This window comes from Miscanthus floridulus, chromosome 17 (genome assembly GCF_019320115.1).
Source record: "Miscanthus floridulus cultivar M001 chromosome 17, ASM1932011v1, whole genome shotgun sequence".
In the NCBI taxonomy this organism is placed as follows: domain Eukaryota; kingdom Viridiplantae; phylum Streptophyta; class Magnoliopsida; order Poales; family Poaceae; genus Miscanthus; species Miscanthus floridulus.
In genome coordinates this window covers 102,523,650-102,549,755 of record NC_089596.1, presented here as the reverse complement: position 1 = coordinate 102,549,755, position 26,106 = coordinate 102,523,650, and the positions used below count along the sequence as shown (strand labels likewise).

General features: G+C 47.8%; 2 protein-coding genes and 1 pseudogene across 2 annotated transcripts; 1 reads left to right on the top strand and 2 right to left on the bottom strand.

The window, feature by feature from the left end:
* The first annotated feature begins 2,730 nt into the window (after window positions 1–2,730).
* Window positions 2,731–4,012, top strand: LOC136516108 (uncharacterized; annotated as a pseudogene).
* A 15,717-nt stretch (window positions 4,013–19,729) lies between these two features.
* On the bottom strand, window positions 19,730–21,157 carry LOC136516541 (fasciclin-like arabinogalactan protein 13). The gene has a single exon (XM_066509957.1). It carries the CDS (start codon window positions 21,140–21,142, stop codon window positions 20,108–20,110), a length of 1,035 nt encoding a protein of 344 aa, XP_066366054.1. The 5' UTR covers window positions 21,143–21,157; the 3' UTR covers window positions 19,730–20,107.
* Window positions 21,158–24,252: 3,095 nt separating this feature from the next.
* LOC136518341 (fasciclin-like arabinogalactan protein 11) lies at window positions 24,253–25,393 on the bottom strand. The gene has a single exon (XM_066511993.1). It carries the CDS (start codon window positions 25,265–25,267, stop codon window positions 24,506–24,508), a length of 762 nt encoding a protein of 253 aa, XP_066368090.1. The 5' UTR covers window positions 25,268–25,393; the 3' UTR covers window positions 24,253–24,505.
* Between the last annotated feature and the right edge of the window lie 713 nt (window positions 25,394–26,106).

Sequence of the window (26,106 nt, the reverse complement as noted above, 5' to 3'; positions counted from 1 at the left end):
GGATTTGTTGTCATCATCACTAGATCCATCACTATCTGAAGAGCCATCACTATCCCAAGTGACCACATAGCCTCCACCCTTCTTCTTTTAGAAGGTCATCTTCTTCTCCTTCTTCTCCTTCTTTTCCTTCTTGTGCTTCTTCTTCTCATCCTCATCATTATTCACTATTATAGGGACAATCCGCTACAACATGATCAGGAACTCTTACAATTATAGCATATTCTCACATATTTTTTGCTCTTTGTGTGATCTCTTCTCTTTTTTGCACCATAGCCCTTCTTCTTCATGAATTTTCCTATCTTGCGCACAAAGAGAGCCATAGCTTCATCATCAATAGTCACTAAGATCTTCATCATCACTTGATTCTTTCTTGGACTTGCCCTTGCTTTTGGATGATGAGCTAGCCTAGAATGCCACACTCTTCTTCTTCTTGTCTTCTTCCTTCATAAGTTCTTCACCATCACTATTGTATTAGGTCCTCGGTCATCACATCACCAAGCACCTTATTTGGAAGTGACATCCTTCAATCCACCTCTAAAGATGATAGTTCTTAATGTCTTGAATCCCTTTGGCAAACACATCAAGAACTTGTGAGAGAAGTCCTCATCTTCACCTTCTCACCCAAACTCTTGAGATCATTAATGATGACTTATAGTCTATAGAACTATTTACACCAAAATTTAGGAAGAAAAACACGAGAACTCGAAGCTTTTAGGATTGTGTCATCAAGGAATCGATTAGATGAGAATCGGTATCAGCTGGTTTAGATGTAATGTTAGAATCAGCTATTTTATGGATAACATCAGTAGACGACGTCAATGGGCTATACTTGAGTGGCGCCAGGAAGATGTGTCGGACTCTCCTGATAAGGAAAATTGGGATCCAAGTTATTATTAAGTTAGAAAGTTTTCTTTTATTCCAAGAATTGTAATGAGTCGTACTTGAGTAGGATTCATGTTTAGGTTCCGGGTATAAATATTAGACCCTGGTTATTATAAAGAGGACAAACATTCAATCAATACAATCTTTTTAGCTTTTGCCATCGCATTAGAAGTAGGAGTATTGTAGATCTCAATGAGTTCTTCAGCAAATAGGGCTACATCGACTAATCGGCCTCCAGCTTGCTTGTGAGTACCATCACGACTTGTATTGTGCTTATAAAGCTACATCAGCTGATTGATCTTTTATGAGCCATAATATAAACTAGTTATCGATCTGTATCGTAGTTTGTAAGGCTGCATCAGCTGATTGATCTCTTACAAATCACAATATAGATCAAAGTTATCGATCTTGTGTTAAATAACTTGTTGTTTAATACAGTATCATTAGTTATCGAATATGCTAAGATTAATAAGATTTTCCTTGCTATTTTTAGTTGATTCATCAGTTATCGATCTTGCTAAAATTAATATTTTATTAATTATAACAATATCACCTGATTGAAATAAAGATAGATCGACATCATATTATCTTAATTGGTCGTCCTTTGATCTGGTCATGCTTCAAATCTTATAATTGATGGCTTAATTCCGCTAGATCAGTTGTTTTATCTTTATTCCAGTCAAACATAGTATGTATCCAAAGACATATTTTAATCTTGAATAAACTCATTAGTTAATGAGATCTAATCTAATGACACTACCATAGCTGCGTCAATCTAGTCGAACCTCACTGGTAAAACTTTAGATTAGAAATTATCGATTAGTGGTCTTGTTCATGATCAGGATATGTACTCTGTTTGTTTGCTATGACTGCATCAGCTATTTTAGCCGATTTGCCTATACCCTTACACATATAGCATGTTTTCATGAATCTATCAACATATAGATGGTTTTATAGATTCTTTGGCTTTAGTTTATTATCATTATCGTAGCTGTATCGATCCGATCGAACCTCACTGTTAATGATAATAGATTAGACTCAAAACTGTTTGTAGATTCATTTATATTAGACAATTGATTTGTTCACATGTTATACTCTTTTTATCAAATTTATCAGCTCGACGCTTTATATCAATCATGTTCCATTTAGCCGATGATGCTTTCTAATGTTCCATGAGTATCAGTTATTTTGATTCATCTTAGTATCATTTAATATTAGCCGATAATCCTTGATTTAAAGATCTTCATTTTATGGATATGCTGGATATTGACTATTTAGTCGATAGCCTCATTGAATCGGCTATCTAGCCATACATTTGGAACTGTTTGGTACAACACCGACATGTTCCACCTTAAATTACTGATAAGATTTTCTCTCCTTATCAATTGTAGGTCAAATTGACTGGCACGTCGTTGGGTTTTCAGAATCGGCTGGTTCTATATTGAAGCCAAGCAGATCCCTAGTCTCGTTTCACTTAGATCTTTTGGCTTGCTGTGTGTTGATCACATCACCATATTTTTGTGTCAATAAGAACATCTCTGGAATGAACTCATCATCCTTCATCTTGAAGTTTGATAGCTTGTCTTTGAGCATGTAGAGCTTGACACTTTTTACCGTTAAAGTGCCTTCATATGTTTCTTCTAGTCTCACCCAAACTTCACTTGCCTTCTCAAGATCTTTGATTTGCTCAAACACCTTTGAATCAAGGCAAAATTGGCTCCTGGACACTGAAAGTGACATCTCTTTGCTAGCAGAAACTAAAAATGGAGCAATTTGCTGGTGGACACTCTAGTTTGTGACAAATTTTTTGGAGGACACCAAACGTATTAAAATATTATTTTCCAGTTCATGAGGTGAGAGAAGAGCAGAAAAATGTCCTTTTTGCCCCTGCCCTTTCTTCTCTCTCTCTCTCCCTTTCTTCCTCTACTATGGTGAGTTCATGGCCAGCGCCGACCCTCTCCCTAGGCAGGACCCTCCCTCAGCGGTGGCCCCTCCCTCAACGCACCACAATGCCACCGCCGCCACATGCCGAGCAGGCCGCTGGGCATGGGCCCTAAGCCCCTAACCCACGTAGGACTGAGTAGGCCTCGGGCATGGGCACCGCTACCAGCCACCACCGTTGGCTGAGCACGTAGGAGGCACAAGCGCGCACCTCGCCTAGCCTTCAAGCAGCAGCATGGTCCTTTGAGGTGTCAGCGTCGGGAAGCAGGCCAGCCGCACGTGCTCACCAGCCATGGGCTCAGGGCCATGATGAGTGGAGGATCCCGGGCAGTGCGGCGCCCTCTGACGCAACCAGGCACCCATGCTGCTCCTCACGTTGCCGTTTAGCAAATAAATGACCTACTTCATGCGCATGCACACCGTGCTAGGCGCTGGTGCATATGGTGTGGTAGCACCATCGAGGGCGAAGGGGAGTCCGGTGTTGCTGCTGGTGTAGCCACCGGAGGAACAAGCGTGTGGGAGTTGAGTGCCATCCCATCAGCACCGTCAACACAAGCACGCTGCTCTTCTCATGGCACGGGTTGGTGGTGTTTGACGGCGGCGAGGAGGTGTGGCATGGCGAGACCCACACCGATGGCATGCACCAACTTCTTCAAGATGCTTGAGCTCATGGATGATGGGGACATGCACATCTGCGACAAGGACGGTGAGCTCGCATGGCGTGCCAGCGACGAGCCGTGCCACGCGCAGCACTACGACACGCTGGGATCGCCAGGGCTCGCCACCGTGCCCCTCCCTTTGCAGAGCCACTCAACGTGCACAACAGCAATACACCAACTTCCTTGATACGCTCGAGCTCGTGGACGATGGCGGCATGCGCATCTATGACAAGGACGACAAGCTTGCGTGGCGCGCCAGCGACAAGCCACGCCACACGCAGCACTGCAGCGTGTCGAGATCACCAGGGCTCACCGCCACGCTCCCGCCCTTCGTGGAGCCACACAGCATGCACAACAGCAACCTGCCCTTCAGCCAAGAACCTGACGGCAACGGCCACTCGGGCGAGCTACCCCTGGTGGCCGATGTCAACAGCGGAGCAGCGGCCTTCGGTGGCACCGTAGGGGTGGCTGGGCCTAAGGTCGGGTAGGGAGAGCACGACGCGACAGGTGCACGGTGGCTAGCTACGTAGCCTAGGAGTCAGAGCAGGCGCTCTCCTTGCATGCGTGCGTGCTTCGGTGCCATGTCATGCCTGTCGGGATATTCCACGCCATGGCATGGATCTTGGTGTCGTGGGACTGGACAGCGCTAGTGCCGGGGAAGGAGAGCAGTAGCGACAGGACCATCTGTTGCAGAGGAAGAAAGTGAGAGAGAGGAAGAAGAAAGAGGCATGGGCAAAAAGGATATTTTCTCGCTCTTCTCTCACCTCCTGAGCTAAAAAAAAATATTTTAATGCGTTCGGTGTCCTTCAGCAAATTTCACACAAACTAGAGTGTCCACTGGCAAATCGCTCCATTTTCGGTGTCCACTAGCAAAAAGAGGTCACTCTTAGTGTCCAGGAGCCAATTTTGCCTTGAATCAATGCCATTGTATATTGTGTTGAGTGCCATAGTGTTGCATTGCTTATTGATCTTGTCATTGTCGGTGAGATTGGTAGGGTCAATGGTCACAAACTCATTCTCTACCATATCCCACACCTTGTCATTGATTGAACCAAGGTACATCTTCATCTTTCTCTTCCAATAATCAAAAGATGTGCCATCAAATAATAATGGTTTGCCCCCAACATGGTTGAACACTATTTGAGCCATATTTTGCACTGATGGTTGTTAAGCCTTGAATCAAACGGTGACCACGGCTCTGATACCACTTGAAAGGTCCTAATATGGCTAGAGGGGGGTGAATAGCCTATTTAAAAAATTTATAAGATCACTAGAGCAATTTGATTAGTATGACAAATAGCGAAATGCAAACTTACTCTAGCTCTACAAGGGTTGCAAGACAGCTATCCAACAATTCTAGTTGCTATCATCATTAGGCACATAAGAGGCTAAGTTGCTACTCACTAAGAGCTCTTAAACTTGCTACACTAAAGAGCTCCACTAGATGAACTTAAGCTACAACTAGTTTGCGGGAATGTAAATAAGTGAGTAGGGTCATTATACCGCCGCGTAGGGGAGTGAACTAATCACCAGATGAATACCAATTCAATCATTAGAAGAACATCAAAGGGCAAGAGACAACTAATTTTTCTCCCGAGGTTCACGTGCTTGCCGGCATACTAGGCTTTGTTGTGTCAACCAACACTTGGTGGTTCGGTGGCTAAGAGGTATTGCACAAACCTCGTCCACACACTTGGACACCACAAGAACCTACCCATAAGTGAGGTAACTCAATTACACAAGCAATCCACTAGAGTTACCTTTTGACTCTCCACTGGGGAAGGCACAAGACCCCTTACAATCACCGGAGCAAGCCATGAACAATCACCAACTCGTGCTGAAACTCCTCCGCTGCTCCAAGCCGTCTAGGTGGCGACAACCACCAAGAGAAACAAGAAATCCGTAGCCACAACAATCTCCACATGCCACTAGATGTAATCACTCAAGCAAATACACTTGGAATCGCTCCCAATCTCACTATGGTGATGAATCAATGATGGAGATGAGTGGGAGGTGGTTGCTTAGGCTCACAAGGATGTCAAGTATGTCAAAGTGCCAAGAGTAATGCCTTGGAGCCAGCCAAACACTATTTATAGATGTCCCCAAATGAATAGAGCCGTTAGGCTCAGCATTGGGCTTACTACGTAGGGACCGGACGCGCCGGTCAAGATGAGCGGACACTTGGCCCCCTGTGTTCGGTCGCAGGGATGCATCCATGTGTCCCCGCTTTGAATGACGTTCATTGATCTCCAACGATTGAAAACAATTAGCGTGGTTAGTCAAGTGATGACTGGACTCGCTGCTAGCACCAGCTGACGCATGAACCCTCAGTGCCTGGTCATTTCCAAAGAGATTCTAGAGCCGTTTTCAACTGACCAAACATGTCCGATCGTTAATGACCTAATGCGCCCGACGTCTAGTCCTCACTACGGCTCAGTTACAACGCTGGCATCAGCGTATGTCAGCTTCCACCTAACGCGTGCCCTGCACATCCGATCACATCTATGTGCCGCCTTCCAAAGAGTGACCGGACATGCCAGTGCAGCCTAGGCCAGCGTTCGGTCCCAACTCCTCTTCTACGGCCATCACCGCGCCACACTATAATTGACTGGATGAGCCCTGGGTGAGTCCGGTCACCCTACGACCAGCGTCCGGTCATGGACCTTTTCGTATTTTTCTTTTCCTAAGTCCACAACCGCTTCACCCTTGCTTCCAACTTGCTAACCACAAAGTGTAGAACTTGTATGCATGTGTGTTAGCATTTTCCAAAGCATTTTACAAGGGTCAAGGTTAGCACACTAGGTTCCTAAATGCATATGCAAAAGTAATGTCACCTAGTGGCACTCGATAAACCATTTAGCCAAAGATTTCTCCTCTTTATAGTACAACTATCGATCATAAGTCACTCACACCCTCTATGGTGTCTTGAGTGCAAAAATAAAAACTCATCATATACCTATCTTCTTGGTTTTTGTTTTTCTCTTTCTTCTTTTCCAATTTGAGCTTGATCATCATCATTTCATATCCACCTTCATCACCATGGTCTTCATCACCATGCTCCCATCACTTGGTATGTACCAACCTTGCTCACATGATACTCATGACAAATGTTAGTACTTAGGTTTCATCAATTAACTAAATCCAAACGAGGGCTTTCAATGGGCCTTCCGTGGGCTTGTGGCTAAGGCCCAAGAAGCAAAGGCGGTACAAGAGGTAAAGACTCAAAATGTCCCTGGAGATTTGTACTAGTTTAGGGATATTCTAGGAATGTGCCTTAGCTATCATAGGACAAAAATGTATAATGGAATTGTAGCAAATAGTACCCTATAAAAGGGGAGGCCAGATCCTATGTTAGGTTGGTTGGTAAGTTCATTTATGAAACCCTAATTGAGTCGGAACCCACCTATTCGCTCACCTTCGCCTAGAGCCTCCGTTTAGGCAAAGACCCCATTATCTTCCACCTGTCGGAAACTCAGTTTTCCAACATTGGCGCCCACCATGTGTAGGCCAAGCAAAACCCACAATGGCAAAAAAAGAGCAACCTCCATCAGGGCACCTCTGGAGCCTACCAGAAGGGGAAGGCCCAAGCCCAATGCTTGGAGCACCTATGCTACTACTACTAAAGAGCTAGACATAGAAGAAGATGCTACGGAGGATCATCCCATGGCGACCGAGGAGCAGCCGGTGCCAGAACCAACTCTAGAGCAAGTGCTTCAACAGCTCCAAGCCTAGTTGCAGAGTATGCAGCAAGAGAGAGATAGGTTGGCAGCAACCTTCGCCACAAACTAGAGGGCAGTTCAGGCATCACTTCAGGTAGCGGAGATCAGGCAACAATTGGCTATCCTACAGGCGGACATACAAGGCATGCAGCCTAGCCAGCCTCTTTCCAACACACCTAACTAGTACCACTCAGCAAATCAAAGCCAACCTAACCCTTCGCCAGGAGTGGCCACCTAACCAACCTTCGGCACACCTTACACCTAACCACCAGTCCATAGAACTATAGACTCAAAATCTCCACTATCCGAGGAAATCCAAAGCTCACCTTGGCCTTCCTCCTACAAACCCATTACCCTACCCAAATTCAATGGGAGATCAGACCCACGCCAGTTCATTATGAGCTTCGAGGTAGTCATAGCCTTCGTAGGTGGGAATGATGCTGTTCTAGCCAAGTCATTCATCATTGCAGCCGAGGATGATGCATTGGCATGGTATTCGATGTTGAGGCCAAGTTTAGTATATTCATGGGAAGACCTCCGCGATAAAATCATAGCCAACTTCAAAGGGTTTACCATTGAATCCCTAACCTCGATGGACCTATTCTGGTGCAAACAAAATCAAGAAGAGGCTCTAAGGGATTATTTTCAAAGATTTGTGTAGCTCAAAGCGAAGGCATCAAATGTCCTAGAAAATATGGCAATAGAAGCCGCAATCAAAGGTCTCTGCATCGGATCCTTCATAGCTCATCTAGCTCAGGAAAAGCCAAGCATAATAGAGGAACTGTACAATGAGTTTAAAAATATTGTAGGTCAAATAACGACCATCACAAAAGGCTAGAAGAGCAAAATCCAAACAAGTAGTACCAAAGGAGCATCAGGAATGCTTAAAGGGGCACCAGAAGCCAAGGCCAGTCATAGCCTCAACAAGCGCCAGATCAGCAAGTGTTTAACATAGAGCAGTATGAGAATAGCAAGCAAGGGTTGCAGATGCCGAAGACAACCCCAAACAAAGCACCTAAAAGCAGTATGAGGGCAAGAAATACAATCAAAGGAAGAATTGAAACAAGAACTAGCAAGACAGCGAAGGAAGTATTATTTCTTTCGTGGAGAAAACAAAGGGCACATCGCCAAAGATTGCCTAGATGCGAAGGAAACCCAAGAGAGGATAAAGAACAGGGAAAACCCTTAGCCTCTGCCACAATAACCCACAAGAGAAGTCAACCATACCTTCGTCCTACCCCCTCAGCAGTCATACTACCCAATCTATCCAAGCCTTAACTCCAATCAAATCCACCCATCTACCTTAGCAACAGCATATTACCCTAACTTTTTACTCACATGGTGACCAAGCACCCAGCAGCAAGGGTAGGCCAGTAACAGCGTGTAGAAGCCAACCTCACCTACATAAACCCAAGGCCTCCACACATAACATTCATAGAGACAAACCAGCTAGCTCAAGTTCACAATAGACAACTTGAAGCACTACCTCCACCACCACCCCCACCGCAACTAGCCACACCCAAAAATGAGCCCAACCCAAAAAATCAGCTCAATCCACATACATTGCTACCCACCATTGGCATGATACTGCCAATAGCTGGAAGCTCTTCAATGGAGTTCTAGACAAAGAAGTAGAAGGAAGATAATCTAGGGCTTGTTAATAACATAGCAGTTTAGGGTCCAGTACGCTGCATAGATTGGTCGAAGACACCCATTATATTCTTAGAATAAGACCTCCAATTGGAAAGCTACCCCCATGCGGATGCCATGTTGATCAAAGCCAACATAGCGGGATAGGAAATTAATAGGGTGCTCATAGACTCCGAAAGCTCCGCAGACATCATCTTTGTTAATGCCTTTGACTAGATGAAATTAAGTAAAAGCCACTTGCATCCTTTGGACTCACCACTAATCGGTTTTGGAGGAAAGAAGATTGATGCATTGGCTACTTGTGTATGAAGATGCCAGCTTTGCATGGCACCATCATAGTCCACGACAGTCAGAAAGAGGCAAGAAACATAGAGAGGGTCATCTACAAGTTGCAGCGCAACACTAACTCTATTGAGTTGGTCAAAAGCAACGCACCGGAGCCTCCGGATATGCCAAAGGGAAAAACTGATATCAAAGATCAAGAAGAAACAAAATTAGTCCTGTTGGAGAATGCAGTGCCAAATAGAAAAGTCACTTTCAGATGCAACCTTTCGAATGAAGAAGAAGCAGAGGTCATAGAAATCTTAGCCAAAAACAAAGACGTCTTCGCTTGGTTAGCCTTTGACTTGAAAGGAGTCAATAGAGATATTATACAACACTCTCTTGACATCAACCCCAAAATGAAGCGAAGAAAGCAGCGACAAAGGAAAATGTCAGAAGATAGAGTCTTAGCAGCAAAGCCTGAGGTACGGAGATTGTTAGATGCAAATGTCATCAGAGAAGTCAAGTACTCAGAGTGGCTGGCAAACGTAGTGCTGGTACAAAAAAGGGAAGATGAGGATGTGCATAGATTTCACAGATCTAAACAAGGCTTGCAAGAAAGATGCATTTCCGCTACCAAGGATAGATACCTCCATTGATAAGGTGGCGAGCTACAAGTGATTTTCACTCCTAGACTGTTTCTCAGGATATCACCAAATCTGGCTCAACAAGGAAGATGAGGAAAAAAACAAGTTTTACTACTCGTTTTGGAACATATTGTTACATCAGAATGCCCGAAGGGCTCAAGAACGTGGGTTCAACCTTCACTAGAATGACAAAAGTAGTTCTCAGCCCCCAGCTATAGAAAAACATCATAGCTTATGTCAACGACATTGTGGTGATGAGCAAGAATAAAGAGGATCATATTGCAGATCTCAAAGAAACCTTCGTCGATCTTAGGGTAGCCGGACTCAAGCTAAACTCAAAAAAGTGTGTTTGGCGTAAGCCAAGGCAAAATGCTCAGGTATATTATAGGACCTGAAGGCATAAGAGCCAATCTAGAAAAAACGAAGGCCATAATTTCAATGGTAGAAACATCAACCAAAAAAATGTTCAGAAGCTCACAGGAAGAATAGCAACGCTAAATAGATTCATCTCAAAATCAGTAGAGCACAGCCTTTTATTCTTCAAAGCTTTGAGAGGCATAGACAAAGTCAAATGGGGGCTAGAACAGTCGAAGGCTTTCCAACAGCTCAAAAGCTACATGGCTACCAAACTCCTAGTTAGATTACCAGATCCAGAGACACCACTACTGATATATGTTGCAGCCTCCAGCCATGCGGTTTGTGGAGTACTCATCCAAGAGAAGGAAGAAGAATCCAAGATCTTTCAGCAGCCTATCTACTATAGCTCAGAAGCATTATCAGGAGCAAAGTTGAACTATACAGAAATAAAAAAAAATAGCATACGCCATCTTGATTTCATTAAGAAAGTTGAAGCATTACTTTCAAGCGCTTGAGATCATAGTGCCTTTATCGCAACCGCTTGGAGACATATTCAGCAATAAAGAGGCTTCTAGAAGAATAGGGAAATGGGTAGTAGAGCTATCCTAGTTTGACCTCAACTATGTGCCTAGAACAATGATAAAGTCACAAGCCTTAGTAGATTTCATGGCAGATTGAACACCTTCAGTGCATCAAAGTTCACCAACTCAGGCTCAAGTCTAGACACTCTATACAGACGGGGCCTAGGGACACCTAGGAGTAGGAGCCTCCACCATGCTGATAGCACCATCAAGCCTCCAATCCAAGTATGCAGCCAGACTTGAGTTTAAAGCAACAAACAACATTGTAGAGTACGAAGGCCTCATACTAGGATTGAACGAAGCGAAGGCACTTGGTGCAAAAATGATATTAGCAATAACAGACTCTTAGGTTGTGGCCAGGCAAGTTGAAAAAGAGTACATGGCACGAGAGTTAGAATTGGTCAAATACTTGGCAATAGTAAGGGCACTAGAGCGAAGGTTCTAGGGGTTCACCTTGAAATACATACCAAGGGTAGAGAATTTAGAGGTCGATGAGCTGGCAAAGGCAACAACAAACAATCTATCCATACCAGATAGAACATTCTACTAGATACTCCAAGCACCAGCAACGCAAGCAACTATGAAGGCATTCAAGCAAGTCCTACTCACAGAGTCCAAAGACTGGAGACAGCTGATCATCGATCAGATAAACAATGTGCAACGCTCAGAAGACGAGGCAAGCATAGCAAGAATGGCCGCTAGGGCAAGAAGCTATATATACACTAGTAGATTGGATCCTGTACAAAAAAAGGCGTAGTCCAAATGCTGCTCAAATGTATAACCTAGGGCGAAGGCAAGGAACTCCTCTGAGAGATTCACTCTAGAATTTGCGGGTCTCACATAGGCCCAAGAGCATTGTCTACGAAGGCCATCAGGCAAGGATTCTACTGGCCCACTCACATCAAAGATGCAAAAGAAATGGTAAAGACATGTGAAGCATGCCAGAGCACCTCCCCACATCAGTCAAAACCTTCGGCCGCAGTACAACTCCTCCCACCCACTTGGCCTTTACAAAGATGGGGCATGGGCCATGTTGGGCCATTGCCACCTTCACAAGGAGGGTACAAATTTGTAGTTGTAATGATTGAGTACTTCACAAGATGGATTGAGGCAAAACCACTAGCGACTATCATGTCAAAATCTATAAGAAAATTCTTTTGGCAAAACATCATCTGTAGATTAGGAGTGCCAAGGACCCTCACGGTAGACAATGGAAAGCAGTTTGATTCAGACAAATTCAAAGAGTTCTACAAAAGTATGGGGACAACACTAGCCTTTGCCTCAATCTACCACCCAGAGTCAAACGGAGTAGTAGAAAGAGCTAATAGAATATTATTCTTAGCAATATCAAGGACATTGTTCAACCTCCGCAAGGGAAAGTGGGCCGAGGAATTGCCGAAGGTGGCATGGTCTCATAACACCACAACATCTAGGGCAATGGATTTTACACCATTTAAACTATTGTATGGAGAGGAAGCATTGCTACCTGAGGAGGTCAGGCATTAGAGCCTCCGACTGATGAAGCAAGCTTTGGCAAGAGACGAAGAATATTCAAAGGAAACAATCGAAGGCACAAGACTAGAAGCAGTACAAAACATCACCAAATACCAAGATCAAACCAAGAAGAGGAGAGATAGTCGTGTGGTCAAAAAGCATATTCAAGATGGAGACCTAGTCCTAAGAAGGAAGCCAAATGCAGTAAGTGCAGGAAAACTCCAACCAAAGTGGGAAGGTCCATACACGGCGAAGGTCGTTGAAAGGCTAGGGTCATTCTACCTAACAGATGGCAAAGGAAGAACAACTATTCACTCCTGGAACATCGACAATTTGCACAGGTTTTACATATAGCTGTAAGAGGAGGGCCTTCGCGGAACTATAAGCGAAGGTCACCTCAGGTTCTTTTCCTGTATTTTCCTTTTTCCTTCTCTACATTTCATGCAAAAGAGCATGTACTCTTTTCCTCACAAAAGGGGGACTTCTAGCAGAGGTGAGGTTTTTAACGAGGCAGGACCCATGTAAAACCCTCTAAAATATAAAGAGGAATTCCCCTAGTACTATGAAAAGCGAAGGTTGAAAGTGGCTAGCAACAGAACCACAACATTCGACAATCAATGTTACGACAAAGAGGACCTTCCATTACCTATAGCCGTAGGCTACAAAGCGTGGAACGACCTCCATGGCTAAACTAGCTTGCAACCTTGACAAAGCCCTTTCCAAAATCAGGCATCAAGGAATTATCAAGAAACGGCCAAAAGGCCACAAACCCAACAAAGACCTACCTTCGCTGCAGGCATCAGGCGGAAAAGGCCCTAGCGAAGACCTGTCTTCATCAAGCACTAGGTGACAGTCAGAAATTAAAGACTGAGGTACAATAGAATTAAAGAGTCAAAGATACACCAAGTACAAACAAATCCATCAATATCATTGTGACATTAAACCGCATCCAAACAATAAACCTCGACCAACTACCATAATTTATTAAGCATGCAAGCATAAGACTATAAAACAAGACACCCCCTCCCGCACTAGCCCCAGCGCGCTAGGAGGGAGGTCAAGGCAAAGTAAACTTACCACATCATAGAGAAAGATAAGAAACCAATGGAGGCGAGAGTATCCTTAGAAGCAAGTGGGTCATAGGATACCACGCGAAGACTCATAATTATAGCAGTTCGTGCCACCCGGCGAAGGCCACGAAGAGGTTGTACGCGTCAACCACTGGGTGATGTACTAGTGGGTCTTGTGCAGCTATACCTCGCCAAGAACCAGACAATATCAGAGGTTGCGGAAGGGTATTGCATGAAGACTCGTAACATCCCCCTACAACTGAAGATACCGGCTGGCATGGCTTGGCATCAGCCATGTTCGACAGGAGCTCAGCTGCTCTAGCATGGCCAAAGGCGACAAGATGCTCATCTAGGCACAAGCAAAGACAACGTTGAAGCATGAGTTCAACAGCCTCCGTTGCTTGCTCAAATTGCACTGTGGCCTTTGGAGAAGCACCAAGGTTGAAGACTAGCACCTTCAATGAATGCTCAAATTGGCTCAAAGCCTTCACAACAACTGCAAAATCAAATACGAGCACTTTAGCTCTTTCGTGCTGACGTGCTAGAACCTCTTCGGCAATAGCTAGAGACCAAAAAGCGAAGGCTACACCAAAAGAAACAAGCATCGGAGCCTTCGCACAGGACACAAGGCCGAAGGCCACTGCCTTAACTCTTCCACGTGGACATGCAAGCTCATCCCCAATGACAACCAGAGAAGAAAGAAGCAAAGATAAGAACAAGAAAATAAGCGCCATCAGCTTGAACTCTTTGGCCTAAATTGTAATCAAAACAAGATTGTACAACTAAACAAGTGTCCATCCAGGGTACAAACTTCAAACGAAAAGAAACAAGTAGATTACAAGTGCCTCATACGCACAATCGTCAAAGAGAACATCAAAATTATACAAAAGCCCAAAGGCAGCAAACAAGGCAAAACACCTAAGGTGTTAAGCTCTACCATCATAAATCACAAAGGTGCGAAGGCCAGTCAAATAGTGTAACTCAAACGCAAGAAACTAAAGGTCGAGGGAAATTGGCACGATCATTGTTTAGATCATACAACACAAAATTCCACATATCACGGACCAAAGGTCGAGGGAAAGTAGCACGTCAACACTCCCACAATTCTCCACTGACATAAACACCATCCCGCATCATCATTAAAGGAACAACGTCCTGCGTAGGCCCTTGAGAGGCAACCTGCGCAGGACAAATGTGTATTAAATTTACAACACCAAAAGCGAGCAAGGAAGATGAATATGCAAAGCCACCGACTATAACTAAACCTAAAGGTATAATTAAAAAACCTAAAAACTACACCTCCGGAGCTTTAGGGGTGGAGGCTGACTCCCCGAGTTCATTCGCCTCGGAGGCAGCGATCGAAGATTTCTGGCCCACCTTTTTCACCAGCCTTCAAAGTCTAGGCCTTAGCATTGGCACGTTGAGTCCCCGCCTTCTATAAATCCTACACAAGTACAAGAAAACACTATAAGCACTAAAACAAAAGGAAAAAGAATAGAAGCATCAAGGTTCAAAAGTCTGGCACAATGATAAAGTCAAGACACGAACCATAGCACAACGGGTCTCCACCAGGGTGCGAGCATCGGCACAGCCAAACTTGAACCAAAAGTCCTTCATAAAATTCTTGATCGACTTGATAACTTGTCGAGAAGGATCCCCATGTTTCGAAGGTCCCTCAAACTCCTTTTGCTCCTTTAGGCTGACGATGTGTGTGCAGCCTACCTTGCTAAGAGTCTTGCAAAGGTTGGTCGCACATGAAAGTGCACCAAAGTCTATAGCGCCCCCAACGAACTCCGGCAGCTTAGCAAAGTTGTCCTTTAACCAAGACAATAAGGCATAGGCAAAAGCATCAACCAGTAGGGGGAAGTCGCTCCACCAAAACTAGCTAGAGCAGACTGGTACATTTCGGCAGTGGACAGACCAATAACCCTCACCTCATCAATCCGCTTATTTAGCAGTTCAACTTGTGCGCTCAAGGCCTTGCTCGATGACTTCTTCGCATCAATCTCTTTCTAGAGGCTCTCATTAGCATCGACCGCCTTCTGCAAATGGGCCAAGGCCAGCTCTTCAGTGGCCTTCGAACCTGCAATGGTCTTTTCCAAGGCCTCAACTTGGACCTTCAAATCTTGGGCAGCCCGCTAGGCACCGCGAAGACCCTCAACCTCCACAGCAAGCTGCTTCTTCTCGGCCTCAACAGTGTCAAGCTCCTTTTGAAGGACTTCAATGGCTTCATCCCGATGTACAACCTCTTGAGACATGCACTCCTCAAGAGCCTCCACCATGTGATGGCCCTAAAAAATAACATGTGCCAACACCAAAAGGTAATTGAAAGAGAAGAAGCAAATCTACAACACAATCGTAACTCACCATGCATTTGTGTTCCAAGTGGTAGCGCAACAACTTATAAAAATCAACTTTCTTAAAATGGTGACGAGCGTGATCTAGTAAGAAAGGAGAACATAAGAAACAGTAAGGCAAAAATCAGCAAACCAGAAAACAATGCAACTACAACCTCCTATCTCGGTGTAAAGAGCATGCAGAGACTCCGCAACCCACTTAGTGTGTCAGCCAAATCTACACCTACAATATAATCAAAATGTAAGAATTAGAAGGTGACCAACCCAAAGCCAAAAAGAAGAGGTCAACAAAACTAATCTCCACCAACAGGGGGCACGTGCGCCGAAGGACCAGCGCCAACGAGCAGTGGGGCCTTCGGAGGCGCATGCAAGCCCACTCGGGCAAGATCCAGGTCAGTAGGAGCAGGTTTCTCCCCTAGAATAGGGGTCATCATAGCCTTAGTCAAATCAACTAAAACAACAAAATAAGATATCAGGACACAGCAAAAAAGACAAAAACATATAAAAAGAAAAAAGAGAGGACACAACGCCAAAAGTGAACTTACCAAGATACAAAGTATCACCAGCGAGATCTAGCATTCCAGTATCTTCAGCATGGGGCGTAGCTGCCGGAGCCTCCAAACCCTAGGGTTGAACCGACGGATGACGCTCCTTAGAATCAGCCTCTAACTCTTCAAGGTGTTGGGCCTTCACAGAATGGCCAGCCTTGCCGGAGGCAACCTCCTGTCTAGAAGAAGCGGAGATAGAATCCGCCTCATCGACGTTGCCCTCAGACTCGGACGAGTCATCACTAAGAATGCAGGGCATCAACGCCATGACAGAAGGACCCGCGCCAAAGATAGCGATCGTCGTTGGAACAAACAAAACCATTAGGTCTTTATCCTAATGAGCAACAGAGGCCTTTGACCGGCCAACCTCCGCACTCGAACGACCAGCATTAGACCCATCATGAGTACTCTTTGCCATCTCTTCAGTAGAAGCATCCTTGGCGCTTTTTGTCGACTTCCTCTTCTTCAAAAAAGTCTTTGAAACATCGGTCTCCTTTCTCTTGATTAGGCCCTGGTTGTAGCAACAGGGGGCGCAACAGACTTAGCACCCTTCGCCACCTTGTCTTCAATCGACTTTAAAACTTTCTCGGGAATCTTGCGTTCCTCATACTTCACTTTCATTTCTTCAAAAACCTGGTTCAATCGGGGCATAGTCCCTCCGATGGCACGACGGGATAGATACTCTTTCTCAGAGATCTCACCAATAATCATTGAGGTGGACATTTCAACCTCATTGACGAACTCTTCGTTCGTCTCATCCATAGCACGCTCGATATAGAAACAAGGACAAAACTCTCCATCCTCGCTTCCAAACATAGGAAGTTTCGTCTTCACCAATGTCATCCTGGGCCTAGTCTTACCCAAAGGCCAAAAGTTGGCAGCAACCATCTCCTCTACAAGGTCGTGACCTCTAGAAAAGCATCAAGCCTTCGCGAAGGCAGCATCGCACACCGCACGATCCTCATCGACCTCTGACAGTGGCCTCACATGAGTCGAAGGCCTTATATCACCCATGGTAGAAGCGAAGGGATATTTCTTGACCTTAGGCCCCAACTTAGGCTTCACACCAGGGGTCTTCACATAAAACCAGTAGTGAGCCCAATCCTTCTCCCACCTATTCTTTTGGGCAAAGGATATCTCCAAATCACCATCCTTCTACCCTCTCTTCGCCATAAAGGCGCAGCTAGCAAACTGATACTCAACCTCCTCCCCTTCGACCTTCGCCTTCTTCGACTGACGTTGGAGCTCATAATATGCACAGAACGTGTCTAGATCGGGGGCAGCACCATAGGTCTCATGGGCGTAACAAAATTTGCTCAGCGTAAGAATCCCGTTGGCGTGAGATGATGAAATTGTACCTTGAACGTCTCAAGGGCTAGGCGAAGGAAGTAGACCGAGGGGATGCGGAGGCCATAGGCAAAAAAATCCTTGAAAACAACAGCTTCATCAGCCTTCGGTCGGTGAGCAGTCTCACCGCATAGAGGATGGCCTTTTCCTTTAGGAAAGCAACCTTCTTTCTCTAGATCTTTGATCGCGCCCTCCGTCATAAGCGAAGGCCTGAAATCCCAAGACTTAGCCATCAATTTCTTCTCCTTTTTATGTGGAGAAGCCGGAACAAGATCTCCAACAGAAGCTTCAATGTTCTCCAAATCGTCTTGAGCCTCCGCAGACGCAGACATACACTCCTCAAACCTCTTGGACCAACCCTTAGCTCTCACACCAAGCAAGCGAGAATAAGGACTGCTAAAGCTAGGCCAGCGGAGATCAGAGCTGGTAGGCGAAGCCACCTCTGAAAGCTAAAAGAAGGCAAACAACAAGCAAAGAAAGAAGGCAAACAGAAGCCACCTCTGAAAGCTAAAAGAAAGCACAGACGGAAGGAAAGCGTGAAGAAAGCGGACTCAGGTATACGGGACCGGGGGGCACCAACCCCCCTTTATATAGGCCGCGAACGGACTCTTCAGCTTCAAACGCCAATGGTCACGCCCGTTCACAGGCGCATCGATCCCAGAGCCACTGCAACAAATAAGAAAATGACACGTCACACCACCAACGGTTCGATACGGATGACCCAGGGGGAAAGGGGGAAGCCTCCGCAACTCGATGTCAGCGTAAAGTTTGAGGACCACGGACTGCTCACATCGGACCGCGCCCTCAAGGGGGGAACTGTTGGGACATAGACGTATGAGTAGTAGAGGCTCGTATAGATTAACGTCAAATGTTTACATATGTGATGGAGTGCAGGTACACCAGAAGGAGCCTTCGCAGTCGACCATTAGCAAGGCAAAGGCCCAAGCGCGGGGACACCAAGGAGAGCCTTCGCCGCCAACCGCCGGCAAGGCGGAGGCCCAAGCACAACTCTGAGGATACCCGGAGGAGTTTCTTGGCGAAGGTCGTAGAACGAAGGCGGAGGCTCAGTCGGCTCGGGCGGAGGCCGTGCGATCCCCACCCAAGAGAAGGGAACTCGCACAGTGCAGCGACCCAGAGACGGAGATGGGCCTTCCGCGGGCCTGCGGCTAAGGCCCAAGAAGCAAATGCGGTGCAAGAGGAAAAGACCCGGAATGCCCTGGAGATTTGTACTAGTTTAGGGATATTCCAGGAATGTGTCTTAGCAGTCATAGGGTAAAAATGTATAATAGAATTGTAGCAAACAGTGCCCTATAAAAGAAGAGACCAGATCCTATGTAAGGTTGGTTGTTAAGTTTATTTATGAAACCCTAATTGAATCAGGGCCCACATGTTCCCTCACATTCGCCTGGTGCCTCCGCCCAGGCGAAGACCCCATTATCTTCCACCCGTCGAAAACCCAATTTTCCAACACAATACGGGTCCACAAGAACAGTGGATAAACTAGCTACAGTTACTATATTTCTCTAAACACCGGACGAGATCTGCTGTCTTAAATAAAACTTATAGAAAATAATCCGCTCCATGACCAGGACCACATGCCTCGCCACCGCATCACCGGCCGGTTTGAATCCACCGCAAGAACAACGGGAGGCCACCAGATCCAGAGTAGGTACGCTGCACGTGATTGTGATGAGGCAGCGCAAAAGGGGATCACGATGCCCCCTCCCGGCTCCCGGTGCGTACCCTAAAAATACTTTAAACCCAGCGGTGCACCCACCAATAATATAATGCGTCCCCCCTGATGCTGATGGTGATGCGAACTTAAACACAAAACATAATTTACCTCGCTGGATGTCAGACCCAGCCCTGATCTGAAAGGAGGGAACTTTGTGTGTGTTTCAGGCAAAGACATGCAGATTTGGGAATTTTGACTCAGTGCTGTCAAGGGAGTGAAGCCAAGCATTTTTGTTCAGAACAGGAGACAGCAGTGCAAGATGTGGAGTGTCCAACGCACTGCTACCACCCATGTCTGATCTGATGCCTTGCCTTGGATATCTCGATGGGATCGATCTCTTGCACTGTCTGCACTTCCCTGTTTTCTTTTCACTGCAAAAAAATGCTTAAAACACAAGCGACAGCGACGCGGCTACTACAGCAACCAGCTACTATACGTACGTCCAAACAGAAGCAGATCCAGATCACGGAGGCCAAGATCCAATCCAATGAAATGAAAGAAGCACTACTAGTGTATACCACATTAAATTACAAATACAAATCACCAAGAAAAATCCCCCAGAAGAAAAGAAAAGAGAGAAGAAAGAATAAAGCCGATGATGTGGACAAACGCACGCAGACGCAGCAGCACAAATGCATGGATGGGGTACAGGGATCAATAATGGATGGATGAATGGGATGAGATTGTACGGCTGGGCACACCAACTCTATGATCATATCGACCGTGCGTGCAAGATGCATGGCAATGCACGGTGCAGGTGAGATCGCCATGGATCACGCCACCACCGCGCCACCGCCACCGCCGTACCGCCGCCGTGTGATCTGAATGATGACGCATTGATTCTACCCTCCCCTTCCCGTTAGAAGAGGCCGCCGCCGAGGACAGCGGCGCCGACCGAGAGCGCGGCGACGACCCACCTGGTGGCCACCCCGCCCGCGCCGGGCGCGGCCGCCGCCTTCTGGTTGTCAGATGTGCTGGTGTCGTCGTCGGCCGTGGGCGGCTCGGCGATGCCGGTGGACTTCTTCTTCTTCTTGGTCTTGGACTTCGCCGGCGCGGGTGCAGGCGCGGGCGCCGGGGTGGGCGGCTTGGGGCCAAACAGCTCGTACGGCAGCGGCACCTTGTCGACGGGGTAGATGGCGAGCGGGAACTCCTTGCTGACGGGGCTGCCCAGCAGCATCCAGTTGACGCCCGTGGACACGTTGATGTTGTTCCCGGACCGCTCGATGTCGTACTTGTAGGGACCGTCGTGGCCGGACCCCTGCGTGGTGACCTTGCCGTCGAGGGTGCCGAGCATGGAGAGGCTGTAGAACCGGGGGAGCACGCAGTAGAGCACCATCTGGATCTGCTCCTGCGGCGACAGCCCGTTGAGCACGCCGGCCTTCATCTTGTCGAAGGCGGCGTTGGTGGGCGCCACGATGGTCAGCCCGTTGTAGCTGTCCGTCAGCTGCGCGTTGATCTGCGTGTCCACGCGCGTGTCGTGGAGAAGCTGCTTGAACTCGCTGAACTGCTCGTCCTTCAGCGCCTTGTTTATGTCCGTCGGCGGCGACGCGTCCGCCGCGCCGCCGCCCGACGACGCTGGCCCGGGGGCAGCCTTCGCCGCCGGCTTGGGCGACGCTTTCTGCGCTGCGGATAGCGCCGACGACGCCGCCAGGAGCACCACCAGGATGGCGAGGCGTGCCATGCTGCTGCTGGTGGACTGGCGCTTGGTGGTGGCGGTGGCCGTGGCGGTGGCGGTGGATCTGATGGAGCCTGCGGTGTGTGTGTTTAATGGACTTATTATAGCGGCGGTTGGTGGCGACGCCCTGCCGCTGCCGCTGCTAGCCAGCGCGCGTCCAGAGTGTGCGTGTTGGCGCGGGAGGCACCGGCACGTTTGAGCTGGACGAGCCTGGCCCATAGGCCTTTGCGACCGTGGCAAGTCAGGTGTCACGGCAACCCAACCAGTAGGCCCTGTTCGCCTCAACTTATAAATCATGATATAATATTTTTTTCTCACAGCAAAACAACATCAGTTGATTTATTAGTCGCACAAACCATCAGTTATACAGTGTCGTGTTTTTTTCTTTTACGTGTGCCGCGATGTGATCCGCGAACCACCTTGAGCTTCGTTCAGCTCAACAAGCTACTACTAGTGCTCATGTAGTACACACCATCCTACTAGCTGCCGTCGATCTACAACCGCATGCATGCGTTTGAACCTTTATCTGAACAAATTTCGTGAAAAAAACAAATTCATGGGTGTTTTCCGTGGTACTGTAGCAGCTAGCTAGCGGAAACACATGGAACGATCTATCACGTCCTGTTTGACTTATAAGCCATATTTTTTTAGCCAACGAATAATATTTTTCTCTCACAACAAATTAGTCAACAGTATTTTTAGTCCTGACTTATCAACCCAACGAACTGGGCATACATGTTGTCTGAAACTTGAGGGGCTTGCCGTTGATGACAGCGGATTTTGGAAGCTTGCAAACACGTATGCGTGCGCGTTGGTGGTGCCAGACAGGTAGGTATGTTTGTAACTTTGTACTGTACTCACTCGTATGTGCATGTGAGTACGTACTTCCAGGCGGCCGCATGTGGCGGCGAGTCAGGGTTTGCCAGCTGGCCAGAGAGCGATGTTCTACCTGCTGCAGTGCAAAGTAAGGGAGCTCCAAATCCGAATCTCTCCTTTTTTGTGTGTGATGAGTAGGTATCGATACAATACAAGAGGTTTTTTTTAATGTGTTTATTTATATTACACCCTGGCCTGAGATCTCTATGTAGGAGTACATGGTGATGGTGGCCGCAGCAGTTTTGTCGGCTGGGTGTTGTATATTCAGTGGAGGGAAAAAACAAAGAGAGAGAGAGAGAGAAAGAGAGAGAGAAGAATATGGTAATCATGCATGCATTGATGCAACTGGGCAGAGACGAATCCCACCGACAGTCCATGCCCCTGTAGTGTTCTACTGCAAGCTGCGTGTCAACTTCAGACCCCAGCTGTAAATGCAATGACAGCGTCCGCGCAACGCCGCGACGACGTTCGTGCTGAAACCCGTTCGGCGTATACAATGCAAAGCTTTCCTGAATACAGTAGTACACTGTGGACGACGATGCAGCAGTGAAAACCACACAGCATTTTTTTTCTTCCCCCTGAATTACAGTGGAATCTTACTGAAGGCCGTAATGGTGGTGTGCATTCTGAACGTGCTGCTGTGGAAATTCGTGGGCCGGTGGCTATGCCAGTGCAAATTTCTTTTCAGGGGAAAAAAAAGCTATGGCAGTGCAACTGCAACGGTGTGAAAAATGAGAATGGCGTCCGTTTTGGTATGGCCTTGCCTTGCCGGCTGGATCCGCAGGGGCAGCCATAGAAAGCAGCGGTGGAAGTGATAGGCTGACGAGGACGAGGAGATATCGGCGACGGCGACACGGCAGCGACCGGGAAACCGACCGCCGATCAGCAAGCCACAAACAGTCTCTTCGTCTTCACTCTTCAGGGGCACACCAGACGGGAACACTTGCAGAAGTGCCGAGCCACCTACCCGCACGGCAACGCCTGATCCGAAACTCTGAAGTTCTGAACAGAATTCTGAAATTCTGAAGTTGCCAAGTTCTGAACTGGATGACCCGGAACTTGTCTGAACCCTCCTGAACTCTCAACTGGACTGTTTTGTTAATAATGAAAAGAGGTTGTCTGACTCTTATGTGCTGATGAGTGTCAGATTTTTTTTGCATTGCTTTTGTTGGGTCATCTTTCCGGCACGCAAGGAATATGAAAGCAAGGTAAACAAGCAAAGCGAGCAGCTAATTCGAGAGAAGAGGGGTGGGGTTACGTACGGCAGCGGCTAAAATGTGACTGCCAAGCCATTAACGCTGCCGCCGGATGGAAAAAAGGAGTATGGCTTGGGCTTTGGGGCAGATGACAACTTGCACTTGCTAGAGCTTCTTCATGCCCACGAAAACTAGGGGGGCAGAAATACTAGTTGTAAACCGTCAAGCTACTCTCTCTGGTAAGATAATTGTCTTCTTTAAAACACCTGTAAACTCCCTTAAGACACGTATTAGAAGTTTTTTTTTTTGAAATGATGCACATACGCAATGCGAAAATAGTTTTCTAAAAATTCATATGAAAATGATAAATTTTATGTGCGCATATACTAGGAGAAAGATTCATGGGAGTCTTCAAAACTTTTAGGTAGTGTGAATGTGAGATCTCAGGTTTCAGACTTTCAGCAATGTGATGTGATGATTCTCGCGTTATACTTATACAAGCTCGTTTCTTGGCCGGTGAGTCCTACAGACAAATAGACCATTCCATCGCCAAGTGATCGGATCGGGTCTTCGCCTCTGTAGATCTCATGTGATGTGTACCCATGTGCGTATGACTGACTGTATCAGAGACCCTGGACGGACGGTGCGTGCGAGAATAAAATAGCGTCGGCGACAAGTGAGCAGAGCACCCGTCGCCACTTGAGTTTTTCCAGCTCGCGCAAAGCTGCGCCGCATTCCTGCCCTGCACAAGCTTCCTTGCTTCAGAGAGCTGAGCCGAGGCCGGGAGAAGAGGAGAAACCGACGGCTCAACGAGAGCTGCTTGGCGATGGCAGGGCAACCACGCACGCTGACAGACATGCCGTCGCTCTCACCTCGCCCTCCACATCACCTCCAGAATGCGCTACGCCGTGCCCGTGCCGTGCGCCCGTGCGTGCTCTCCGGCGGCAGCAGCACCAAACCCTTCGTCGGCTTGTCGCCTTGTCGCCCGCTCACGCGAATCACATACACAAGTTAAACGAGGCTTCTGGGCGAGGGCTGGGCTTGGATGGCTTCCCTCGCTGGGCCTGTCTGGGTTCTGGGGCTGGGCTCAGCATGCATTTTCAAGCACCTGGCCTGCTATATGGTGGTGAATTGTAAGAGGGACAGCCTCCTCTGCGGCAGAGATTTTCAGCTGCTCCGGAAGAAGCAGAAACAGCACTGATTTTCCTAACAAAAAAGAAAAATATAATTCGTAGCTATGCACAAAGCACAATCAGATCCAAGATCGATGAATCAACAGAAGAAAAGATGGAGAAATTAACAGCTCGCATTGGAAAGAATCACATGGCCTGGTTTCTCCAAACCAGGTGAAGCAACGGACAAATCCGAGACGAATGGCCTGGTTTCCTCCAAACCAGAAGAAAAGGAAACTGCAAGAACAAGAACTATTCATGCACATGCAAAGGCTCTCGCTCGTTGGGGACGAGACGAAGACGATCTCTTGTGCACGACACGAACCGTGTTTACATTCTCACAACAGGAAGGAGCAAGCCGCGGCACCCAGGAGCAGAGCGGCCAGCGAGCACAGGCCGGCGCGCGCGGCCGCGCCGGAGGGCGGCGCGTCGGCCGATCCGCCGGTGGGCGCCTCGGCGACGGACCCCCCCTTGGCGGGCTTCTTGGAGGGCGCGGGCGGGGCCGACGCGGGGGGCTTGACGCCGAACAGGTCGTTGGGCAGGAGCACAGTGTCGACGGAGTAGACGGCGAGCGGCTGCGTCGCGCGCAGCGGCGTGCCGAGGCGGGTGGCGACGACGCCCGTGGACACGTTCACCTGGCTGTTGCTGTCGGCGGTGATGTTGAGCGTGTAGGGCCCGTCGGAGCCCGACGCCTGCGTGCGCACGGGGTTGCTGGCGGTCTCGAAGGAGTCGAGGGTGTAGAACTGCGGCAGGACGTGGAACTGCACCAGCGACACCTGCTCCTGCTGCGACAGCTTGTTTAGCGTGCCGGGTTTGAGGCTGGCGAAGGCGTTGTCGGTGGGCGCGAACACCGTGTACCCGCTCCCGAACGAGTTGTTCAGCTGGCTGTTCAGCTGCGTGTCCTGCTGCGTCGACTTCATCAGGCGGATGAAGGTGGTGTATTGCCCGCCTTTCTCCAGGATCGCCGTCACGTTCGGCGGGCCCTTGGGCGCCGCCGGCCCCGGCGCCTGGCACAGCACCGCCGGCACCGCTGCCAGCGCCAGGAACGCCGCCGCGGCCGCCGCTAGGTGGCTCCTTGTCCTTGTCCTTGCCGCCGCCATTGATGTCACCGCAAGGTGGTGGGAGGTGGTGGCGGTGCTAACGGTTGGCTTGCTTTCCACTGCTGTTAAGTGTCAGCTGAGCACGCAGGGCAGGGATCCATCGGGATGATGGCTCAGATGGCGATATATACTAACGGCCACGGATCGATCGGCTTGGAGTTGTCAGCACGTGAGAGGGAACAGTCTGGCAGAGGGAGGCATTGACCGGATGATTTGGAGATCTCGTAATGGAGGCGCGCATAGTTGGTAATAACAGCAAATTGCGAGTACGAACTCAACTTGTTTAGTTCCTCCTCCTCCTCCAAGTCACAGCATTGTTCGAGATGCAGAACGGATTTGCGGTGCCGGCCAGATCGGTTTCCAAGTCTTACATGGATTCCAGTTTTTTACAGGTTATTACTGAAATCAATGCAATCACATGGACGAACGAACGGCTCTCTGTTCTCTGCAGAACACTGAATGGCAACTGCGTGACCCGTCAGAAAAAATGCACAAATTGCTGTGCAGTGCGATAATAAGCATAGGGGATCATCGTAAATTCGTAATACTAGCTCCTGTGAGGTCTGAAGAACAGCGGTCACCTGAACCAAGACCTGGTTTGCTTAAGATCGATCACGAGGTGCAGAGAAGAAAGGCATTCGTGTTTGCACGACTCCAAACTCTGCCATCAAGAGCACGCCAAAAGTTCAGCTTAGATAGCTGCCGGAGAAATCCGTTTCGTGCTTGCCCACCAACGTATGCCACTCGTTGTCGTTCCACCGACAAATATGTGCTAATCAGTATGCCGTTGGGGTGGGCCATGATTTGAGCACATACTTATATACATAAACACAGGAAAT

Excerpts from the sequence above, each read along its gene's own strand:
- LOC136516541 (XM_066509957.1), bottom strand. The coding sequence starts at position 21,142 with ATGGGCCAGGCTCGTCCAGCTCAAACGTGCCGGTGCCTCCCGCGCCAA.
- LOC136518341 (XM_066511993.1), bottom strand. The coding sequence starts at position 25,267 with ATGGCGGCGGCAAGGACAAGGACAAGGAGCCACCTAGCGGCGGCCGCG.